We start from the raw sequence: 24087 nt of genomic DNA on the forward strand, positions 1-24087 counted from the left end.
ACTTGATTTGTGAATGAAGGAGTTGAATCGAAGATTAGACTCACTGAATTGTCGAAAAGTTCAATGGTTTGAGAAGAATCGGTTCAGTAAACTGAATCGAACTTGCAGCCCGCACTTCGTTCATGACGTTTGAGGATCAGCGGCGATTCTCACCCACCAAATTTGTCCAATCGTAGGCCGAGTTTAGCTTTGTACGAGCGCTTCCTCCCAGCTGATTGGATGAGTCGAGTGAGTATGGGCGTGACTATGAGACGAGAGGTTTTAAATGCGGAGACTCGAGCGCTGAAGGACAGTTTTGATTTGGAAAGAAAACCGTTGGAGAGGAGATTCCAAACCGACTCTTGGTCGCAGCAAAGGCTCAAAAACTGGATTCTCACGGAAAATAACGATAAACGGGGTGAGATGTCTGATCTTTCCAGTGTTTAGTAATCGTTTGGGTGGCCTGACTGAGCTTTCTGACAACTTTTTTTTTCTTTTTTACTTGAACGACATCGCAGAACTGTGAATAGACGTTAACGTTAGACCTGTTTAGCTCACAGGTAGTTAGCGGAGTAAATTAGCTGTTTTTGGCTGTTTAACATTGATTCTGAGCTTAAACTTAAGACGAGTCCGAAATTTACTTCCTCTTCACCAGTATTTTTTTCGAATTTTCCCAGTCCACCTTAAAAGGTGCAGCAGTTGAGTTCTGGTACCTGAGTCTGAGAAGGTAGCTGCAGCACCATTTAAGGTGGAACGGGAAAATTTAAACACGATGCTGCCTAGTTTAACTCAACAAGTATTTTCAGTGTCTCGTTTGCTCTGAAAGAGTATTTTTGCTCTTTCCTCTTATTGTGTGCTGTTAAATGTTCTGTTTTGACATCACCCTAAAGGACTGCATTGGGTTTAAAGCTAAAGTTAAGCCCCATTGACTATCAGTTATGTGGAAATGTCTCAGTTGTTTATAGGACTGTGTGTTTTAGCTGAAGGTAGAGCTGATATAACTGTTTTGCTGTATTTAGGACAGTGTTGTTGTTTTCTTGACTGTGTTTGGTTTATAAAACTAAAATTATTTAGTTGGTTGGTAATTTTGTATTTATATTACAGCACTTTTCTGAGACACCTGGTGAAAGCTAGCCAGCTACATATATCACTCAGAAATGCATTGTAAGCTATATTTGTATTATAATAGTATATTAAGTGCACTATATGAAGCTATATTTGTGGTATATGTAGCATTTCTGCAACAAAAGTGCCCAACACTACATACCTTGCCCCCCTTTTTTTACCTGTCGTACATCCCACCTGTAATTCTTCAAGGGCTCTTGAGTAAAGGGACAGGTCCTATATAGAACCATTGCATGCTTAAATTCTCTTATGCATGATGAAATGGTTCTTCAGATTCAAGAGTCAAGTTTTTGACAATATAAGAACCCTTTTTGGTGCTACATAGAACCATAAACATGTTCCCTGTCAATCTGCAGAGCCAGCATGCAAATGGTTCTCTCTAGAACTACTACCTTTAATAAAGAACTGCTCTGCACATTTTGGCGTCAGCTCCTCAGTCCATTTTAACATCGTGAATGTCTTGAAAATGAGCGGATGAGTTAAATCAGGTGTGTCTGAGCAGTGAAAAATGCAGAGTTGGGGATTTAATCCAGGATTTAGAAACACTACTATAAGGATTTAGACTGCATAATGGCTGACGATGGGCTAACGGAGTGTAATGCACCGTGAATTATAATTTTTGTAATCCCCATAACCTCCTAAGTGAGCAAACGTCAAAGTATAGGCTCCTCTAGCATTGCTTGGGTTTACCACTTGGGTTGGGTGATATGGCAGTAATATTACTGCAATACATCGACGTTTTTATGATGCACAGCACACATCACGATATTCAGTTTCTCTGAGATTTAATGAGGTGGAACAGATGAAATGGAACCTGTAGTGTCAGATATAAAAAATATCGTAAATAATCTGCAGCTGCAATGATTTTTGCTGTGTGTTACGAACTAAGCTGCACAAATTCAGTTAAACAGGCCTAATCTTTCTCACTCTGTAATGAAACATGTAGCTGGTGTTCAAGTACTGACGATGTCCATAGTAGGCTCAGAAAAGTGTATTGTGACATAATTTATCGTGATAATGACAAAATATTATTTTGCCCACCCATAGTGACAACTCTTATACACTTTCATTGTTGACCAATGTAGTCAGTCAAGTCCGTTTACTTGCCTACATGAAACAAACTTTTATGGGGCAAGTGGAGTTTCTCTTCACTATTTTGTTGCCCCTTTTTCACAGCTCACAATCTTTATATTGGAGGCTTAAAAAGGAGAAATAAAAACTTCATTTACTGTGTGTTACAGAATCAATCAAAGCAATTCTAATGGGCCGATTAGGGGCATTTTCATTAAGACTGAACTTCTGCATCTGTGCTGTTCAGTGTAGGAGTCTTGTGCTGCCACCTTGGTGACCTTGCTGCTGAATCGGACTCCAGCTACTGCCCTGTGGTTCAGTCACCCAGCTGAACTCGGACACAGATCTCGATCCATTTTAAAATGGTGCAAAACAAGAACACGGACGTCACTGGATTCCATCGCTCTTATAAGGTTAGTGCCTCAAGGCTCCAGTTCATGTCAGAGGAACTGATTGAATAGATGAGATAAATATTGTCTAATCTTTTATCCTCCGTTACCTCTTCCAGGTTGAAAACCCTTTTGAGAAAGATGAATTTGCCAAAAGGGAATCACATGTGCGGGAAGCGCCGTTTGATTTGGATCACCCCTCGAGACCTGGTGAGGTGTGACTAGGTGATGTTGCAGGGAAAGACGATGATGCGTTATGCTTATTGTGATATGCTATATGGTGGTACTTTTTTCATGAGTATTTCATGAGTATTGTCAGCACTTGCAGAACAGTGGTTAATAGCCTGGTTTTCAGAGAGCCCCCCCCCCCCCCCCCCCCCCCCCCCCAAAAGGTTGGGAACCAGGACTGTTTTGAACCAGATTGTCAAGTTAAAACCAGGAGCTATAAATAAAATCACTGTCTAGTGTTTAGAATTTTTAGCTTGGTTAACCTAAAAAGGAATATTTTTGGTTTGTCTTGTTCTTTCTATGTGGCTTCTTATGGTTTCTCAGCACTTACACCTGCTGAGAGGGGTGTAAATATTTAGTAATGACTAAACTCAACATTAAAACTAGTTCGTGTGTTGCAAATTGTTCTGCTTTTATTACTGAATAAACCTGAACTTGGGAAACACTTGCATTACAACTAGTCTGGTTGAACTTGAGCGCAACTGGGCACGGCACAGTGAGCCGGTGTGGCTGGGCACGGCACAGTGAGCCGGTGCGGCTGGGCACGGCACAGTGAGCCGGTGCCCTAAACAACTGCATAACATCAGATTTGGGCCAATTAGTGCCCGTAAGCAACAGAAACCAGTGTATAGTAAATGCCCAAACTACAGATTAGCTGATGAGCTCCTCACTCTCACAACTACAGACTTTACATGCTACAAGGTATTTAAATAACTTATCATGAATTAATATTTTATTTATATTAAATGTCATGATATTTTTAAGATTAAAAAACACTAAGCCTAGGGTTCAGCAGGGCTATGTGGCACTGGTGTTTTGCTAGTGCATGTCCTGAAATCATGCACGTCATTTATGTTTTCAAGTATTGTGATGCTACACTGTGTTTGTGCCAAATTGTTCACCCTTATTTACTTAGTGTTCAGTTACACTGTCAGTCTTCAGCAGCTGCCCTACAGTAACCTATCCATTATCTTTATCAGTGTTGTGCAGAGTTCAGTGTTATTAAACTGGTGGACTTGGCACTTTCTGCTTTTTCTCTTTTAGATTTTCCACCGTCTTCAGTAGCTCAGACTTTTCACTCACTCCTGTTTTTCAGACATGCCGTCCAGCGAGCCCATCGACATCCCAAACGCTAAGAGGAGGAACAAGAAGAAAAAAAGATGCAGAGCTACGGACAGCTTCACTGGCCGCTTTGAAGGCAAGCTGCCTCTTCACTTCTCTGGGTTCTCAATTTAAAGGCCTTTAGTCATCACATCGTTTCATTCTGGACAGCTGTTAGACAACCAGCAGGGTCTGATTACTCCTTTTCTGCACGGTCATGCAAAAAATCTTGATTTAAAACAAAATCTCTAATTTAATGTACGTTAAAGTTAAGAGCATTTTGCCTTCTTTTGTAAAGTTACTGTTCTAGAGTTATGTTTTCTTATGAGAAACGTGTCTGTCACAAATCAGACCATGTGATGTCCATGTGTTCAGTTCCATCTTTTATCAGAGTTTGATAGTTAATGCAAATAGAATTAAATTACTTCACCCTGTTGTCAAATGTCCTTGTCACCATCAAATCATTTTAGAAGGGAGTTTTCTGATTGTACGACATGTTAATAAAACTTTTCTGTGAAATGTTTACAGATGTTTACAGACTGCAGGATGAGGTTCTTGGAGAAGGAGCCTATGCAGTTGTGCAGACGTGCATCAACCTGATCACAAATAAAGAATATGCCGTGAAGGTGAGCTCTGTTAACATTGAGGTTAAACATACTTAAAAAATGCAACTTCATGTGCTCAGCTGTATTTGTGGAGGTTTTGCAAGGACAGCTGTACAGTCATTGATACTTATCCCAGCTTGCATCAGAGTGCTACAGTTTTGTAAACGTTTCCTCAGAAACTGAAGTTAGTATAAAGCGAGAACCTTTGGTGATATTGGGTAATTGGGCCTGTGCTGTGGCGTATATGGAGTCAAACTCTTTCAAAGTTGTGCTTAAAAGAAAATAGCCATATGAGATCACTTCTGGCTGCATAAACATCCCTGAGGCCTGTTACATAACTGTGTAGGTGGAGTCGGTGAAGGGACACATCACTTGTGTTAATATGCAGCATTTAGTTGTTTTTGGTTTGTTTTTGCTATGATGGTTGCTCAGCATCTGTGAAGCGGTCAGTTCTGTGTGTTTCCCTGTTCTGAAACAGCTCCCGGCTCTGCCTCCACTGTCAAAACCCCACAGTGCCTGCTCAGCAGAGAAACTTCCTTTTTCAGTTGTTGACAATTTGTAGAGGACAGGCTGGTCAGAAAACAGGGCTTTGCTGTGTCCCTTCACTCAGTCCGTTTGCCTGTTGGTCTTCCAGTTTGGCTGACCAAGATTGTCATAGTGCCAGGACTTTGACTTTAATACAGAATACCATAGAGTTTAGTACCCTAATGATGAAAACAGTGCTGTGATGAATATTAACATACAGTACTAACAGTATTTTATTGGATTAAGCACAGAAAAAAAAATCGCTAAAGCTGATTTTTGAAGATTAGTCATTTTAATAAAGTATTAGAAGTATATTTTAGCTAATTAATTGCCCTTTATATAATTGCAATTAATAGTTTTATTTGAAAGACAATTAAGTTATATTGGAGTACATGTTGGATGTGGCAAAATTGGCTGATTAGGTAGCTTATTTAACAAGCTGTTGATTTATAGTGGCTCCCTCACACAGTTCAAGCTCAAGTAAACAAACATCACTTACCACTGCCATCTAGTGGTGTTGTAACATTATTAAGAAGCTCCATTTTTCCTGCTGTTTTTTTTTTTTTTTTTTTTTTTTTTTTTTTTTTTTTTTTTTTTTTTTTTTTTTTTTAGATGCATAAATAACTTTCACACTTGAGACGTGAACTTGTCACAATCCAAATTGAAATGTGCTGAAAATATCTTTACACCGCTGTGTGCTTCAACTTGAAACAGAGGTTGGGACAGGATGTGCTGGTTTCCAGGCTGAACACAAAGGGAAATGGTGAGAGCGGGACAGAAGCTATGTGCAGGGCGGGTAACCTGCTGTTTCATAGTGAATATTATGTAACTTCTTTCCAAATGTGGTGTGATAACTAAGTGCTCAGTGTTCCTGCAGACTGGCTACATTATAAAATATCAACTCTTTGCTGACTTTCAGTGCTTTCCTGAAATGTCAGCTGCTACAGAGACATGTGCTCAGTGTGTCAACAGTGTTTTGTTTGGTGACGTCTGTGTCAGAGGTCAGGGCCAGGTAGATGGGCAGTGAAACGAGTCGACAGAGGCAGCTGAACTGGCTTGCCAGAGCCTCTGTGAATTGATTGTTGATGTGTGCACAATTTGTTTATTGTTTTGTTGAGTTGCATCTTTTGTCATGGGAAAGTAATAAAATTCCACTGAGTACACAATGTATGAATGAGTGCTTAAAATGTCTCTGTTAAAATGTCTCTTAGCCACCCTAAGTAGGTTTAAATCCCTTGTGGGGAAATGGTAACCACCACTGGACTTTGTGATAATAAGGCATTGAAATATCCATAGTTGCGCTAGCAGACGTTTACATTATGATTTTCAGGCTATTTATGAAGTATCACTGCTATATAAAGATTTTATACATTTTAGCCATGTGAAGTCCTTTTTCTTTCATTGAGCTATTCTGGGGCTCTACATGGTGTGCTATTGTTCAGTCAAGCCCATTTTAGTGAGTAACAAGAGACTCAATAAATCAATGTAATCAATAGTGATGGTCCTACTTCACATATTATAATGTCAATATGATAAAAATGGGTGACCATTTTTCGAGGCTTCATCCCAGAATGCTTGCTCTGCATGAAGTGGCCGCCTGCTTTGAAACCGCTCCTTCTAAAGCAGAGTAAAGGGCCGTTTACGTAATTAATTATGCAAATATTCATGTTTCTGCCTCATTTTCTCTTGGCCCAGATTTTTTTGGTCCATGCTAGGTCTCTCTCTCTGTCTCTCTCTGTCTCTCTCTGTCTCTCTCTGTCTCTCTCTGTCTCTCTCTGTCTCTCTCTGTCTCTCTCTGTCTGTCACTCTCTCTCTCTCTCTGCTCATGTGCTGTCTGGACTGTCCTGCCAAGACATTCACCAGCCTAAGAAAGTAACCTGGTTAAACAAATAAGCAAAGTTCCAGTAGAGTGTAAGCAAAGGGCAGCAGACATCCGGAGGGCTTTAAACTGTTCAGAATGAAGGCAAAGAATCTGAGTGTCACTGTGGTGTCTTGTGGTGGAGGGTGCTGGCTGACAGCCCCCATGTCTTTGTGCTAACATGCTGACTCAGTGGTCTGCAGGGTTACGGGTGGCTGGTGGCACAGTGTCTGTGTACTAATCCCCTGCTTACATTGTGCACACACTGGGCCGGCCACAATACGGGGGTCTGTCTCGCCCAACACAGCATGCACACGTAGAACTATGAAGGGCAGAATGCTGGAGGGATAACCATGGCAGTGTTTTAGACAGGCTGTACTGGACACTGGGTGTAATGACCCTTTCAAATGCGGAAACAAGGTCGTGCTTGTGCTCAAAATATAGATATTTCTGACCCTGAACAGAGGCAGCGTGTTCTGGCCCTCAATGGGAGAACTAGACGTTGAGCTTTGGTTCATGTTGAGTTAATTGTGCGTATGTTTGTGTTCCAGATTATTGAGAAAAGGCTGGGGCATAGCCGGAGCCGTGTTTTTAGAGAAGTGGAGATGCTTTATCAGTGCCAGGGTCACAGGTATGACATGTGACCCACACAAGGTTTTAGATTTGAATTGTTTTTGTAAAATTCCCAAAAAACATGCATATAACAATTTTTCACCTCGGAAACCAGTGGAGAAATGTGCAGTGTAACGAGGCAGAACTTGTCCTTTTCACAGAAACATCCTGGAGCTGGTCGAGTTCTTTGAAGAAGATGAGAAGTTTTATTTGGTGTTTGAGAAACTGAGAGGAGGTTGGTAGACTGTATTTACGTATTAGTGCCTGACATTTTTCTGACTGTTTACCCCCCCCATTATGTTCAGGGGGTGTTGAACATAATGTTGGCACATTATGTTCAGGGGTCAATCCTCCAACCAATCTTCTGGCCATCTTGGCCAAAATAAATCAGGTCTGAATCTTGATGTATAAAAACATTGCAATTTAAATTGCAGTCGCAATATTACTTGAAAAAAATCAGTTAGATTTTTTTTCAGCCCTAGTGCTCCCCTAGTTTAGTATGTTTTCAGTAGTTTTCTTGTTAATGTTAAACTTTGTGTTCTGTGTGGGTAGGTTCTGTGTTGACTCACATCCACAGAAGACAGCACTTTAGCGAACAGGAGGCCAGCATTGTGGTGCAAGAAATCGCCAGTGCTCTGGACTTCCTACACAGCAAAGGTGAACCGGGCTTGTCCTTCTTTTCACAACATACAAGCCCATTCCCTCTACACTTGTGCCGCATGTGTTCGAGATCTGTGTCTGTCCGCCTCCAAATGTGGTTTGAGTGATTTGATCATAAACACAGTGCATCACAGAAAATGTTTACACCTGGCTGTTCATGCAGTCAGGTGAAAACCAAACATGATCGGATCACCAAAAAAGGCTTGTTAATGCAAGATGTAAACAGGTACTTGAGTTTTGAGACGGTTCAGAAATACAACTTCTGCTCTTTATTCAAACCTAGTCATGGGCTAAATCATTGTTAATTGCGCCATTAAAATGGAAGTTGGTTTTAGGCTTCTGTGTCTGGAAAACCAGCCATTAAAGATATGCATGTCTGTTGGACAACATTCATAAAGAAGCGTGGGGTTAATACACAAGTTTTCTAACAAATTTTCTAAATTGGAAGTGGCTAGAGGAAGGGGAGGATGGGTGGAAACCTGGGATTGAGCCAAAGTGTATCTTTTTTAACTCCTTAAAGACTCTAAAATGTAAAAAAAAAATGTGTTCCCTGTAGGAATGGCCCACCGGGATCTGAAGCCAGAGAACATTCTCTGTGAACATTCTGACAGGGTGAGTGTCTCTTGGCTCATGAGGACATTGGACCAGAGTATTGATGACAATACAAACAGTGCTTGTGCTAATCCATGCTGTAGTTATACAGACCTTTCCAAAACTAAAGGTTTCCCTGGTGGGTCTTCCTTGAAGCAGATTTGACACTAAATATTGTCTTGTCTGCAGATTTCTCCAGTGAAAATCTGTGATTTTGACCTGGGCAGTGGAATCAAGCTGAACAGTGACAGCTCCCCCATCTCCACTCCTGAACTCCTGACTCCGGTGAGTGCAACAGACTTCCAGTCTCAAAGACGGCACAACTCTGCAGAAAGGGTTTTGGCTTTTGTGTGGAGTCATTTTATTTATTTATTTTTAAAACATATTTTCAGTGACATAGCAGGGGTGTGCATATTGTAATAGCTGTTATTTAAGAAAATACTTTAAGTGCCCCACTTCAGTCTTATCTACCCTGCCCCTGAAGCTGTATCTTTATGATGGATTTACTGCACTGTTTCTATGCAGTTCAGGAACAAAACAAGGATAAGAGTTTTTATTGAGATGTAAACCCGTGGAGATGAACATTTAATAAGCTTCTTTTAACTTGAAAGAGTTTATATCAGTAGAATCTCCAAGACTGTAATTTTTACCTAAGAAATGTATTCAAAACACCTGCTATTCCTCCAAGATGCAGGGAAGTTAGTCCTTGCAACTGTTAGATGAGACTACTCTAAAGCATTACTGTCTCCCTAAATCTGCTCTGACTAGTTCAGAATGCAGCGGCTAGCATATGCGAATCACCCGTTGTGCGTCATTTTCTCCTGCTTTTAATTGTGGTGCTATTGTGTTTTATCTTTCCAATATTCTACTTGTATTCTTGTGTAAAGCACTTGTGTTGTGTAGCTAAAGTGAAAAGAGCTACAAACAGTGTTATTTATTACACTGGTGAGAAATGACTAAGGAAGTTGCAGTATAGAGCATGAAACATTGTATGAATTAAGTGAAGGAAGAGGAGTTTTTCTTTGTGCGCTGAACACAAGTTCTCAGTTAGATCCCCAAAATGTTCCTTCAATTTTCTGGACTTTCCAGAAAGGACTAAAAACAGGCTTCCTGGAGGCCTGTGGGTTTGTAAATGCAGAACCCTCCCTATATTACATCATTAAGGTTGTGCCTCATAGCAACCGCAAGCTCATTGGTCATGGCTGTGGGGATGGAGCTTGGCTGTGTTTTGCGAGTGGAAGCACATGACCTACTTTTTGAAATCTTGTGCCTCTTAAACATCTGTTGATGGAGTCTGTGCTCATTCACGCACAGTTCATGACTTGGTTAGTCATGACAAGTGTTGGCTTTCTGAAATGTAGTTTCATGTGAAAATTAGTCCCATACAGCCTCTTTCCTTAAATTCCCCCTTATCCCTTCTGTTTTCTTGCATGCCTCTGGTTTTGGTTGATTGAAGTAGGACCTCAAAGTCCCTGGTTTGTGACGAACCCTGAGCACCTCCCTTTTCAGGAACAAGCAACTGGGAAGTGGATGATATTTATGAAAGCCAATAATGTGTTTTCCTTATCTGCCACAGTATTGGATGATATTTAAGTTAGTATTAGAAAAATATGTTTCATTACCTTTACTGAGTGCTGCTAATCTATGCTGAAAGAATGTCTTACAAACCCTTATGAGCCTGATTTGTTCTGGATTGGTCTCTTAAAATTACACCAAAGGAACACAGTATTGTAAACTTTGATATAAACCGCCTTCCCAGAAAGGAAACACATTGCAGCTCCTAGCAAGTGACTTATGTTGCAGTTAACATATGTCCTGGTTCAGGTCCTGGGTGTAATCTATAAAATGCACAATGAAGAAATTCCACTGAATTTATTTATTTATTTATTTATTTATTATAAATTCTGCATGATTCAGTGTTTGAGATGATTGCTTTGTGGACACTTGGATTTCTTTACAGCGGTGGTGATGGGAACCAGGGGTCAATGTGAATACAACACAAATAGACATTTTATTTACAATCCAAAGCCACCAGTGAACCTACATGTTTTCTAAGCTTTTAGGTCATGTTGATGATGGGGAAAATAGTCAGATATCTGAAAAGAAAAAAGTTTATTTTGCCTCACAATACCCTGTGTACCTCTGACATAAATGGGTTTAAAAGCCAATGTTTTGGGCCAAAAGCTTCTCGGATCTATCATAAAACAGTGTCTCAACACATGCTAACAATTCATGTGCTAACATTGAGGCAGCTTTTAAAGGCAGATGTCTGGTTCCTATTACCACCACTGTGTACAGTTCTAAGTTTCTCCACATAGAACCATTTCACATTTCCATTTCATTAAATGACTGTTTACATCCTAAATGTTTAAATATGGAGAAATTATTACATTTTGTGAAATTAAAAAAAAGCCATCCAGTATAATGTTGTCATTGATTGTTTTTCTCGTGTACATTTCAGTAAGACTGAAAATCAGCATCAAAAGTGGGACGGCAAAACCAGCTAACAGGTGTTTATATACCACTGAGCACTAGAGCAGGGCAGGACTCACTTCTCCTGATTTAGGGTTACAGCTAAGAGGACCTGTAGCTCTTCAGAATTAAATGGTTTTATCTGCACCCTTTGCGTTCTGTACAGAGTAAAGCTCTTGCAGGTGACTGCGCTGCATATGTTGTTGTTTGTAAGCCACAGGGAGCAGAAGGAGGGAGGTGCAGACGGACGTCAGAGGCAGCGCTGTCTGAAGCGGCTAAACCCCCCCCTCCCGCTCAGATGGAGGTTATGTAAGCGCTCAGTCATGCAGAAAAGAAATCCAGCTGGCTGCTGAGCTTTCAGTTTGATCACTGCGACGTGCAGTGATTCATTCATTTCCATCCACTTCGTCTGCTTACAGGAGCATGTCAACACTGAAATGCTGGTGTTGCTGAATGAGTGCTAGTTTGAACTAGCTTAAACTGACCTAATGGCTAATCGACCGCGTGCTAGCTTTCATCCTGTTAATGTTCCCCATATCGCTGTTATTTGGACATGTTCAGTGCAGCTGGGGCTTCTATGGGGAATCTGAGTAAGAAGGTTGAACTCCAACCCAACTCCTGCCAGTGCCACAGCCATATCTGGACAGGAGCCTAAGAAGCAGAAGTGGACAATCAGACAGTCATGGTTGTCTGATAAGCCATATAAGGGGCAGGTATTATGGTAAAAATAGAAGATCAGGAGGCTTGAAGTCGTACCCCCCCCCCCGATGTGGCATTATTACTATTGTCTGTTCCAATAGGGCCTAATAAATACAGAACCAAAAAAAAGGTGAAAAATCATTTGTAAACGCACTTGTTTACATCCCACAGCAATGTTGAAGCAGTCTCTAGCTTGAGATTTCCCCAGGTTAAATTATTTTCAGATTGTGCATCTTGAAGAAGGGGGGGGGTCCTTTGTGTAGAACTACAACTGCTATGGGGTGGCTTTTTGGGGAGGAGTTGTTGTTGCGGTTGGATTTATGTATGTATTTTTTTTATTTATTTTTTTTAATTTAGTATCTACTTGTGATTTTTCTGACCCAGGATTCTGATTGTAGTTTAAATAGTTATTTTCTCTTACTTTCTATAAGTATACAGTTATTTTGTGTAGCTTTTATAAGCTCCAGTGCCTCACTGCCAGTTCACAAGTTCTTATTAGGTTGAAGTTTCCCAGTTAAGACTTGTTAGGGCAACGATAAAGTAAGACTTAAAGTTGCTGCTACTGTGATTTGAAAATTGCGTTCTTACAAAATTTTGATAGTGATTAATTGTTCAGCCCTATACAGTGTTTTTGTGCTGGTCAGGGGGAGTTTGTGTCGCAGGTGTGGTGCGATTTTGTTTCTATAATTAGCAGCTGCTTTCTTTAGCATTGTATTCCCAGACCTGACCTCTGTCTCTGTCCTTTTCGCACCTAATGCCACATTTTTGCCACAGCAACAGACCTAATGCCACATTTTACGTTTTGCCACAGCAACAAGCTGGTCAGGCAAATACCATGAAGTCACAGTCCAACTCTAATGGACTAAAGTGAGCTGTGCTCATCCCTGTTCTCCTTGAACATTGTCTGGAGGAACACTTGGACCATTCTGGAAGGTCAGTCTGTTATCTGAGACTGTTCTAATATCAGCACTTGGTGCACAGCCTGATCCAGGGAGGTGGATTCTGCTGATAAGCAATGTGTTGATCACTTTTTCTCTCTGCAGAGAGTTTCTACACAGCCCACTGCAAATAGCCTTGCTGATGCGGTTGTGTAATATACAGAAAGTCTTTTTGTCAGGCCACTGCTGAGTTACACCATCACTGAAAGTGGGTCTGCCTGTGCCCCTGGCCTGCTGAACTGCTGACCTGCTTGTTCTGTGCCTACTGGCTGTTTTTCCATTGCTTTAAAGAATTAATGCAGTGCTCTGATTTGAACGGATGAATGTGTGCATGGTTATGTAACCTTTTCTGCTAGGGTTGGGAGTTGTTTATCTCCTCAGAGGCTCAAATCCTATTCCCCTGTGCAGCAGGAGCCGCAACCTTTTAGCCTAGTTTCCACATGATACAGGCAGCAACTCATGGGTTCTGCTGGAACAGTTGGCTGCTGACATGTCTCTGTGGCTGAACCGGATCAGGCAGCCCAGCTTAGGCAGGAACAAAGAACAGAACAATGCCTCTGTGTAGACCTGACGTGAGGGATGGCAGGGTGGAGTGCAGAGTGAGGACTGGTAAAGGTGTAAACATGCATTGTAATATTTTGCAGAAGGTGCAACTACAACTGTAACGATATCTAGATGTTATTCATTTTAACAGGTTCTTATAATATTAAATCCATGCACTTATTTTATAACCAAAACACAACTGTTGGACTATTTTCAAGCCTAATCCAACAAAAGCTTGATGCATTGTATTTATTGTCTGATTTCACTACAGCATGAAGTATTATGTATACTGCCTGTATTGCACTGCACTACATCTTGGTTATTGAGTTTTTAATCAAATTGAATTGAAGCAGATTTCATGACTCATGGAATGGTTTCCTAAAGAATAGTAATCAAATCAAACCGTTCTGAGCTCGGAGATGTGTGTAGCAGTATAAACTACTGTTCAAAAGTTGGAATCGGTTTTCAATTAAATTAAACCGGTTTAATTGCAGGAAAATGCATACAATGATTCTACCCAAGTTTTAAATAAGTAGTAGGATGCAATGTGTGCTTCAGATGTGTGCAGAAATATTTAAATACATGTTTGTGCAAAAGTTTGGGTGCCTTTGGTCAAATGACATGCTTGTTTGATTTTCTTAGTGAAAATAAGTTAACACTTCCTCTAAAATATATACAGAAATTTCATGTTTGTGTTCTCTGAGGAATTTATTTATTTTTTGGTGAACGTTTTACATACTTTAAACATGTGATTTGGCCAGGGATGTTCAAACTCTTGGTAATGAATGTGTAGCTTCAAGAATGAAGTTATAACGGAAATAATTTCCAGAATGCCTCCAGAATCTTAAGGACGAAAACCTGACAAATTACTGTAAACACAGCATTACAGTATTTGATTATACATTTAATCTTTCTCACACTCTAAATGCTGAAATATTGAGTAGGGCATGTAAATTAATGATTATTGTAAAGTGTTTCCAAACGTTTGGACAAAAGTATATCATCGCTGTTGCTCAAAGCTTGTAGTTATTTATTTATTTTTTTTAACATCATTCGAAAATTCCTGTTACTCTTTGCATTGGTAAAATTTCAGAGATTATCCAAAATGACATTTTCTCCTGTAAAGTTAGTTTTGGCAATGCAAGGTTTTGTTTTGGAACAGTGACTGTATGCTTGCCAGAGACTACGGCATGAGATTATTTATATATATATATATATATATATATATATATATATATATATATATATATATATATATATATATATATATATATATATATATATATATATACTTTTTTTTTTTTTTTAAATATCTGTTCTATTTATTCATTTCATTTTAAATGGGATTCTCTGCTCAGCATGCTCTTTTATAAGGGCTTTACTTCATTAAGAACATAATGTGGTAATGTGAGCTGGCCAGTCATGGGCTGGAGGTGTGGGAAGCAGCCCTGTGACTGGAAGGTCACTGGTTTGATCCCCTTGGCTTGACCGTCCATGACTGAAGTGCCCTTGAGCAAGACACCTAATCGTCAATCCCCAGGTGCTGTGGATAGGGCTGCCCACTGCTCTGGCCAAGTGTGCTCACTGCCCCCTAGTGTGTGTGTTCACTAGTGTGCATGTATGTGGGTGTTTCACTACATGGATGGGTTAAATGCAGAGGTCTAATTTCAGTGTGCAAAAACAGTGACATGGCTGTAAATTCTTTCTATTCTATGATGAATATCCTGCTGCTGGCCTTGATGTCGATTTTGAAAATGAGTTTGAAGATACGGTGATGTATATTTTTACTTTGTGTAAACAAATGTATCCTCATGCCCCAGTCCTGTTACCTTGATGTGGCAGATAAGGCACCATTTGATAAACCTTGACACATAAAGTCTGAAGTTTCCTGCGAAGAGTTGAGCAAACATGTTTATCCTTGAGCGTGTGAAATGCTGGAGTTTTGATGAGCAGGTTCAGGGCTGGAAAAAAGGTTTTGGGGATTTGAAGAGCCACAAAGTCATCAGTCGTCAGAGGTTTGGCAGCTTTTTAAAGCTGGCAGTTGAATTGGGTTTGTTATTGTGGGCGAAACATTGCAGGTTATTTGACTGTGAACTGGTCTCAGCTGGAGTTTTAACAACCAGGAGGCTGTCGACAATGATAATAGACCATGAAATGACAGTGTGAAGATTCAGTGTGTGGCCCAACCACCTGGAGCTGCCCTCTTTACTCAGTGCCCTGGATTTGGTTTAGATTGTATTTAAGCACCACTGTGCTCTAGGGTGGGTGATAAGTGTTATCATGATAAATTACGTTAGAATATCTTATCAGTAGTGTTCTAGAAGGACTGACGATAAGATCTAAACAGCTGCGTGTACAATTTAGGGGGGAAAAAAAACAATTACAGAGCTTGTAAACAACCACTGTGAAGTAACAGGTAACTGATTGTATGTCCACCCATTAGCTCATTAATTTATTGATTTACTTTTTTTACTTTTTTTATCTTTGTTTGGTCTGTCTGTTTGTGTTGCAGCATTGTTGTTTTGCTGGTGAAGCTTTTCATTTCCAGTTTGTTCAGAAAACTCAGGGTGCTTTCACACCTATCTTGCTTGTTCTGGAACTTCAGGCTTTTCACTTTGGTCAAAGTCAAAATAGCAGGTGTGAAAGTTAAGTTAACTGCCCCCTCAGACTCAAAATTTGTCCTGACCTAAGGAGGCAGTTTCAGCCCAGCTCAAACTGAACTGTGGCTTGGTTCATTTGCACTTTTTTTGGGTGATTTGAATGTTCAGACAGATTCTAATGATGGATTATAATGGCTATAGTCAGCCATTAAACAATGAAAGAACAGCAAGAACCAAGAGAGATGTAAAAAAACTGAGAGAGGGAGAATAGAAATACTTAATTTAATGTGTAATTTGGTCCAACAACAAAATTAAGTTGATGTTAAATGCATAAACTTGTACCTTACTTTCTGAGAGGATGAAGGAGAATATTTTCTCCATTCAAACGGAAAAGGCTGCCCGCTGAACTGACATGCCAGTGTCAGGTGCTCCTCTTCAAACCAATCAGTCTTGACTGTAGGGAGACAGCCCATGTAGGAAATGACGCAGGACGTACATCATGAAAAGTTCTTTAGTGCATTTGCTAAACTGTAATGTGAAGCCAATACAAACTGGAACAAAATTGTACAGCAAAATGTGATCTGTGGCTTTCAGGTTTCAAAATGCCCTGAAAATACAATCATGACGCATTTATATCATGAAACTTTCAACTAGTATGATGTGATGCATATATATTTTTTCCTATATTGTCCATCTTTAGTGGTCCTGTGGCTTCTTGGGGTGCTAATTTTAGTTACTGGTTTTGACTGCTCTTATTTGTCATTTCTGCAGTGTGGTTCAGCGGAGTACATGGCTCCTGAGGTGGTGGAGGCCTTCAGTGAGGAAGCCAGCATCTATGACAAGCGCTGTGACCTGTGGAGCCTCGGGGTCATCCTCTACATCTTGCTCAGTGGATATCCGCCCTTTGTGGGTCGCTGCGGGACAGACTGTGGCTGGGACTGGGGAGAGCCGTGCCATGCCTGCCAGGTGTGTGCATGTTGCTGGTGGTGTTGGTGATATATACTCACTGGCCACTTTATTAGGTACAAGTAGTAAAAGGTTGGACCCCCTTTTGCCTTCAGAACTGCCTTAATTCTTGGTGTCATACAGAGATTTTGGTTGGTTATTTGAGTAACTGCTGCCTTTCTATCATCTAGAACCAGTCTGCCCATTCTTCTCTGACCTCTCACATCAACAAGGCATTTTCGTCCACACAACTGCCGCTCACTGGATATTTCCTCTTTTTCTGACCATTCTCTGTAAACCCTAGAGATGGTTGTGTGTGAAAATCCCAGTAGATCAGCAGTTTCTGAAATACTCAGACCAGCCCGTCTGGCACCAACAACCACGTCACGTTCAAAGTCACTTAAATCCCCTTTCTTCCCCGTTCTGATGCTCGGTCTGCACTTCAGCAAGTTGTCTTGACCACCTCTACGTGCCTAAATGCATTGAGTTGCGGCCATGTGATTGACTGACTAGCTATTTGTATTAACAAGCAATTGAACAAGTGTACCTAATAAAGTGGTCAGTAAGTGTATAGTACTATGCCAATGTCTATTTTTCTCTACAGCTATTTGTCTGGGCATTAAGTGTGGTTTGGCCAGTAAAACACTACATAACATTAGAATACATACAAATCACAACTACAGTAAAATGTATCAAGGTGTTTTCAGCAACGTTATTGTGTTAGAACAGCACAGGTTTGGTTCCTGTGTTCTCGCTGCTCTCCAGCAGTCACAGATTTGTTCAGTTCCGTCAGCAGTACCTGATTTCATTTAATGAAGGATTAATTAGATAAACCAGGATCAACTGGTTTTGAATGGTAGCTGAAAACACCGGACCTCCTCAAGGAGAGCTCAGGCGAAGCTAACACACTGAAATGTGTTGTCTTAATGGATAGTTTGTTTATTCTAATGCCAAACAACTAAATGTTTAATGCCTGTATAAATGCTTTTAAATATTTTCACAGACTGCCTAAAATGTTTGCATACTACTGTATAAATAAAAAAAATAAATAGAATCACTGGGGTAGGGCTGGGCAATTTCATGACAAGGTCATATTATAGATGTCTGAGTGTCATGGATGTTACTAGCACTTGTTTCATTAGAGAGAGCATAGTGCATCATGTTTATCTAGATTTAGTGCAGAAAAGTGTGAGACTTTGAGCACAAATGATTTTTTATTTATAGTGCTAGTGTTTTTGGCTGTTCTGGCAAATCGTGACATTTTTGTGTATCATAATTTCTGGAAGTATCAGTGTCGTGGTGGATGATATGACAAACAATGGCAACATTTATTTGTGTAGCACTTTTTACAACTAGTGTTGTCTCAAAGCAGCTTTATGGAAAAGCAGTTTATGAAGGATTAAAAGAATAAAAAGAAAGTAAAAGAAAATTTAAAAAGGACCCCCCACCGATACAGATGTCACCCATTCCTACTCTCTAGTTCTTGGCACAGTGTACCGATCATAAAGAGCCTACCAACACTCGGGTGCTGAATACTGGATCAGTACCTGAACCCTCAGAGAAACTTTCAAAGCCGTAATCTGAAATTAGTCTTGTGCTTGTTTGTGTACCCCTCAAAAAACCAAAAGCGCTGAATTTGAAGTACATAAATGTTTACCCATTTGAGGTTATGGACACGAGCCCAAAGACCATGTGCCAATGTCACTGTCGAACTGTGGTAATAAAACATTTAAAGTATTGTTATACAAAGTGTTTGCATTCTACAAAGAGGCTGTGTGCTGGTGGAAGTTTTCTGCAGAGCCTTAACTGTTGTATTTTCATGGTCTGCACAGAACATGCTGTTTGAGAGCATTCAGGAGGGAAAGTACGAGTTTCCAGAGAAAGACTGGGCGCACATCTCCCCGGCTGCCAAAGACCTCATCTCCAAGCTACTTGTGCGGGATGCCAAAAACCGCCTGAGTGCCGCTCAGGTGCTGCAGCACCCGTGGGTGCAGGGGGTACGTCTGCTTCAGTACCAGTTTTAAAGATACTGAATTTGCTTAATGTTCCCGTGCCCAGGACTAGACCTAATCACTGTATGGGAACCAGTTTCTAATACTAGAAGTTTATTGCGCAATGGCACTTTTTAAAAAATTGATTTTACATTATTAGTTCTTGTTAATTGCTGAAGTGGCATTTTAAACTGATTGCTTTTGGTAATTTCTGTTTTTCTCCTTCCACTAGTGTGCTCCAAACATGGTGACAACATCTATACTCAATCAGAGGTGAGTTCATGTCCTGTTATTTCATACTTTATTGTTTATTAGAGATGCACAATTACAAAGTAGTGCAAGAGTACTGCATCTTGAATTTAACATGGACGAGAACTACTAGATTATGCAAATAAGATCAGACTAGAGGTGTTCATTAACTTTTTTTTTTTTTTTTTTTGCTGCTCACTTTCACATTTGGATGAAGTTCTACTGGGAATTTTGCTAAATAATCTGTTGACTAAGCTGCTGTACTAACCCTCTTTTTTGCTTTCTTTCTCTCTCACAGAGGGGGTCGAGCTCAGGACCTGACTGTGTTCGCCAGCCGTGCGGTGGCGGTGAACAGGCAGTTGGCGGAGCAGGAAGAAAGCGCAGAGCAGCTGCAGCAGCTCCACTTGGAGAACGGCGATGGTTTTTCTCCGTCTCCACTGCTCCTCCACGGCAGCCTGAGCTCCATCATGCCGCTCTCGCCCCTCACCAGGTCACGCCTGGCCCAGCGCCGGCGCGCCAGCAGCCCAAACCACGGGGCGGTGTGCGCGGCTGAACTACGGCAACTGCTCGCCCCGCTGGTGGTGGTGGGAGACTGCGCGTGACCACCACACATACATATGTGCTGAAAGTGATGCACTGAACGTAGTTAATTCAAACGTGTGCACTATTACATCAGCACAAATTATTGCCAAAGTAAATAATATTTGTCAATTTAATTACATAAATAAGTATCTGAACTCTTTTTATTATATAGATGTTTATTCTTGTAATAATATATCTGCTGCATCAACACCTTTCTTGCCAAAAAGTAAACTAAGACACGATTTTTGATGCAATATATTTTATCAATGTTTCAATGTACATGTTTGAATTCAGTAAATTCAGCGTATCACTTTTTACAGTGTCTGCCCTTTTAGACCCTCCAGCTGGACTGTGCCATTAAAGCCCCCAGACTTTTGGGGCAATCAAAGCACTTTGGAGGAGCCCAGATACCTGTAGCACTTACACAGGGAAAAAAAAGCATTAAAACCCTCAAATCACCCCAGAGACATGTACTGTGATGAGGGGGCTACAGAAATGACTGTTCGACAATGTTAGTTTCTGCTTGGCTGTAAAAGACAAAAAAAGACTCTGGACAAAAGCTGAGAAACCAAAGGACGTCATGTAGTGCTGCCTCCTCATGGACCCTACTGTGAAGACGAGTATTTGTTCAGTGCATCAGGAGATAAAAACCTTTTGCTTTTGCCTTTCTGTACTCATAGGGATCTGCTCAGCACACCTGTGTACTTGCGCAACCTTTGAGACTCGTGTCTTTTCTTGTCCTTTCTTAGAAGGGGCTGTTGGTTAATGCAGGGTAGATTTTGGTGCTGAGGCCTGGAGGTTTTGGTTGTCCAACAGATTGCATACAACAAGAGAGCACAAGAGGCTCAGAAAAATATATATATTTATTTTTTATTCCATTTTTTCAGAGAACACGAGCCACTACTCTTAAACATCCGTGCTGGGAAATGATGCATTTTCCCTTTTTGCCTCTCTCCCTGACAGACTCAAGGGCTTTCTTTGTCTTTAAGCGGACAGAGGCACATCGGCGCCTTGTAGCCAATTACTAGAATGTTGATTGAGTCCCAGGTGTTTTTCTTTTTTGTTTTCCAGGTCATTTAGACTCTTCTTTCAGTCTCAATCACTGATTAAGGTCATTGTGATGCCTTCAGCTGTTCAAACACAGGTACATTGACCAATTGGCACAGAAGCAACCACCCACCACCCCCACCACCCCCAAAGATAGAGGAGGAAAATAATTTTCTGCTTTTTCTGGCAGCAGTATGTTGAAATGTGACATTCTCAAAATAGTGATGCATTTTCTAAAAATAGTGACGTCATAAAAATTATTTATTTTCAGATAATGATGCATTTTCTGAAAATAGTGACTTTTCTCAATTTTGACTTGTCAAAAAGTTATTTGAAGGAAGTCATTTATTATTATTATTATTATTATTATTATTATTATTATTATTATTATTATTATAAAATAATTCATTTCACAGTATTAGTATTTTGTGAATATATTTTGAGATTCTTTCCCTCCTCTTCCTCTCTGTGATGAGGTCAGTCTGTTTGCTGTTGCACAGCAGGCAGAATGAGCCCATGTCACTACTTTAAGGGAAGGTCCCCCCAAAATCAAATTTGTAGCGTTTTCTCCACCTTTACCCTTAATGCATCTCAGCCAAGACCTGTTTGGTGTCTGAAGCTTTCCTCTTTACTTTTGCACTAGAGCTGGCAGTAGGCAGTGCTAACATAGCTGCAAGTTCTGCAAAACTGCCATTTGAAATCTTGTGTTGGCCTCAGTTCAAAACTGAAGAAGCAGACTTCAGACACTAAATGAGTCGTGGCTGATGGACCACGTTTTGGGTTTTGGGGCAGAGGATTTGATGTTTGATTGCATTTATTCCCTTAATAAAGGGCACTAGTACAGTGCTAACAGTGCGACATGTCTAACCCCTGACATACGAGTCTAATTCAAAAGCCAAAGCCTGTTTATATAGAAGCCCATGCTTCTGTTATAAAACTGAAAAAAGGCGAACGGGCATCCTCTTTATTTTCTGTTTTTAAATGGTTCGGTTTATTGAGCCTGTGGATGTGGACGAACGTAGGAGTGGGAGTTTTTATCACTTCTGTTTTTATCAGAAAGACTTTTCAGCTGCTCCTGTTACTCTGCACGGTTGAGACGTCTGGATGTTTTAACGTTTGAAGCATTTTTTTTTTATTTTATATATTTCCTCATCTTGTTCGATGATTTGTGAAAGGCATTGTGAACGGAAGTGTGCGTGAGTGACCCCCAGCTGACCGGTGTAGCATTTTAGAGCCGAACGGTCCGAACTCACTGCAGCTCCTGCTAAGCCGTGATCTCTCAGCAGACGTTTCCTTTGTCGTTGTCTTATAGTAAGACTCTCTTAATTATGCGTCAGTGGATCTCCTCGCAGTGTCCTTGAGGAGCTTCCTGTTTTGTTTTTCTTTTCTTTTTTTTTGTTTTTAATGATAGAATTGTTCCTCTCATTTTGAAGAATTGAACTTGTTCATGCTCTGTCAAACACCTTGGTAGCCACACTTGTTTTAGGGACCATTTTTTTCCTTTATTTTGTCTTTCCATGTTGATTTTTGGTTTATTTTTTTAGGCTGTACCATCATTTTTGGAGTTGTGAAGCCCCAAAATAAAGAGCATGAAAACTTACAAAGATGAACTGTTTGGAATTTTTTTTAAGTACCTTTTTTGTTCCTCAAATTGCGGACAGTCTGTTTGAAATGTAGTGCATCACTAACAGAACAGCCTCAGTAGATTCTGCTTCAGCTTTTACCCAAAACTTACTCATCAGCTTCTGTACTAGTTCTGCTCTTTTGGAGGAATTGGAATAAATCATTTCAAATGCTGCGCATGTGTTGGTTCACCTGATCTATTTGTACCAACCTTACACTGTAGTTGGTTACACACACCTCTAAGCAAAACTATTAGGATATTAATGCATTAAGTTAAATAATGTAGTGGATTATATTTTCTTTTATTGGAAAATCTATGTTCAAAATTCAGTCTAGTCTGGGACTGGGCTTAATTCCTGTCTAGGAATCTGGCCCATAGATATAAAACACACGTGTGTGTGTGTGTGACCGAAAAGCACTCATACAGAACTGCACCTGTCAGTCAGAGCCAATGTTCCCTCTGCTGGTGAAACATCAGCACTGCAGGTTCTGAGTATGTGCTGTGTAAATCAGATCAGTGTTTTTCAGGGTTCCAGCACCAACACATCTGACAAGCCTCTGCAGTTCATTCCCGAGAGCTTCATGAGGTTAAAATGGAGACGAAGCTGACTGGCATGGCTTTTTAATCTGATGCTGTGCTGAGGCCTCTGAGCAGAACGTCCTGCTCTATCGGTGTAAACCAGCTGTGATTCATGTAAAAATAAATTAACAGCACTTTTACTTACTGTATATATGTGAATTTCGACTTATCTCACAAAAGTGAGTACACCCCTCGCATTTCTGCAAATATTTTATTCTATCTTTTGATGGGACGACACTATAGAAATTAAACTTGGATATAACTTAAAGTAGACAGTGTGCAGCTTGTGTAGCAGTGCAGATTTACTGTCCTCTGAAAAGAACTTAATACACAGATATTAATGTCTAAAAGCTGGCAGCACAAGTGAGTCCACCTCACAGTGAACATGTCCACACTGTGCCTAATTGTGTCGTTGTCCCTCCCTGGTGTCATGTGACTCGTTAGAGTTACAAGGTTCCAGGTGTGAATGGGGAGCAGGGCTGTTAAATTTTGTATTTTGGGTACAATTCGCTCATATTCAACACGGCACCTCATGGTAAAGAACTCTCTGAGGATGTGAAAAATAGAATTGTTGCTCGCCACAAAATTGGCATAGGCTATAAGAAGACCGCTAACACCCTGAAACTGAGCTATAGCACAGCAGCCAAGGTCATACAGCAGTTTTCCAGGACAGGTTCCCCTCGGAACAGGCCTCACCAGGGTCGACCAGAGAAGTTGAGTCCACGTGTTCAGTGTCATATCCAGAGGTTGGCTTCAAAAAACAGATACATGAGTGCTGCCAGCATTGCTGCAGAGGTTGAAGAAGTGGGAGGTCAGCCTGTCAGTGCTCAGACCATACGCCGCACAATGCATCAACGTGGTCTGCATGGCCATCATCACAGAAGGAAGCCTCTTCTGAAGAAAGCCCACAAACAGTTTGCTGAAGACAAGCAGTCCAAGAACATGGATTACTGGAACCATGTCCTGTGGTCTGATGAGACCAAGATGAACTTGTTTGTCTCAGATGGTGTCCAGGATGTGTGGTGGTGCCCTGGTGAGGAGTACCAAGACAACAAGTCTCTTGCCTGCAGTCAA

The 24087-nt window shown here is 40.6% G+C and overlaps 1 protein-coding gene across 2 annotated transcripts; it reads left to right on the top strand.

The window, feature by feature from the left end:
- The first annotated feature begins 305 nt into the window (after positions 1-305).
- Positions 306-22416, top strand: mknk2a (MAPK interacting serine/threonine kinase 2a). 2 transcript variants are annotated; one of them, XM_017706374.2, is made up of 14 exons: positions 306-397; positions 2423-2588; positions 2684-2774; positions 3889-3990; positions 4422-4519; positions 7433-7512; positions 7655-7728; positions 8046-8150; positions 8710-8765; positions 8934-9029; positions 16768-16962; positions 18774-18938; positions 19165-19205; positions 19480-22416. In XM_017706374.2, the coding sequence occupies exons 2-14, from the start codon at positions 2538-2540 to the stop codon at positions 19781-19783; spliced, it is 1458 nt and encodes a 485-aa protein (XP_017561863.1). In that variant the 5' UTR covers positions 306-397; positions 2423-2537; the 3' UTR covers positions 19784-22416. The 2 variants fall into 2 exon arrangements, with proteins under 2 accessions (XP_017561863.1, XP_017561865.1); XM_017706376.2 differs by having other exon boundaries at positions 2428-2588.
- The last annotated feature ends 1671 nt before the right edge of the window (positions 22417-24087 follow it).

This window comes from Pygocentrus nattereri, chromosome 17 (genome assembly GCF_015220715.1).
Source record: "Pygocentrus nattereri isolate fPygNat1 chromosome 17, fPygNat1.pri, whole genome shotgun sequence".
Lineage (NCBI taxonomy): Eukaryota > Metazoa > Chordata > Actinopteri > Characiformes > Serrasalmidae > Pygocentrus > Pygocentrus nattereri.

What these genes read in the sequence shown, in the direction of transcription:
- mknk2a (XM_017706374.2), top strand. Translation starts at nt 2,538, where the DNA reads ATGGTGCAAAACAAGAACACGGACGTCACTGGATTCCATCGCTCTTAT. An exon ending in GGATCACCCCTCGAGACCTG is followed by an intron (nt 2,775 to 3,888) that starts GTGAGGTGTGAC and finishes CCTGTTTTTCAG; the next exon opens with ACATGCCGTCCAGCGAGCCC. An exon ending in ATAAAGAATATGCCGTGAAG is followed by an intron (nt 4,520 to 7,432) that starts GTGAGCTCTGTT and finishes TTTGTGTTCCAG; the next exon opens with ATTATTGAGAAAAGGCTGGG.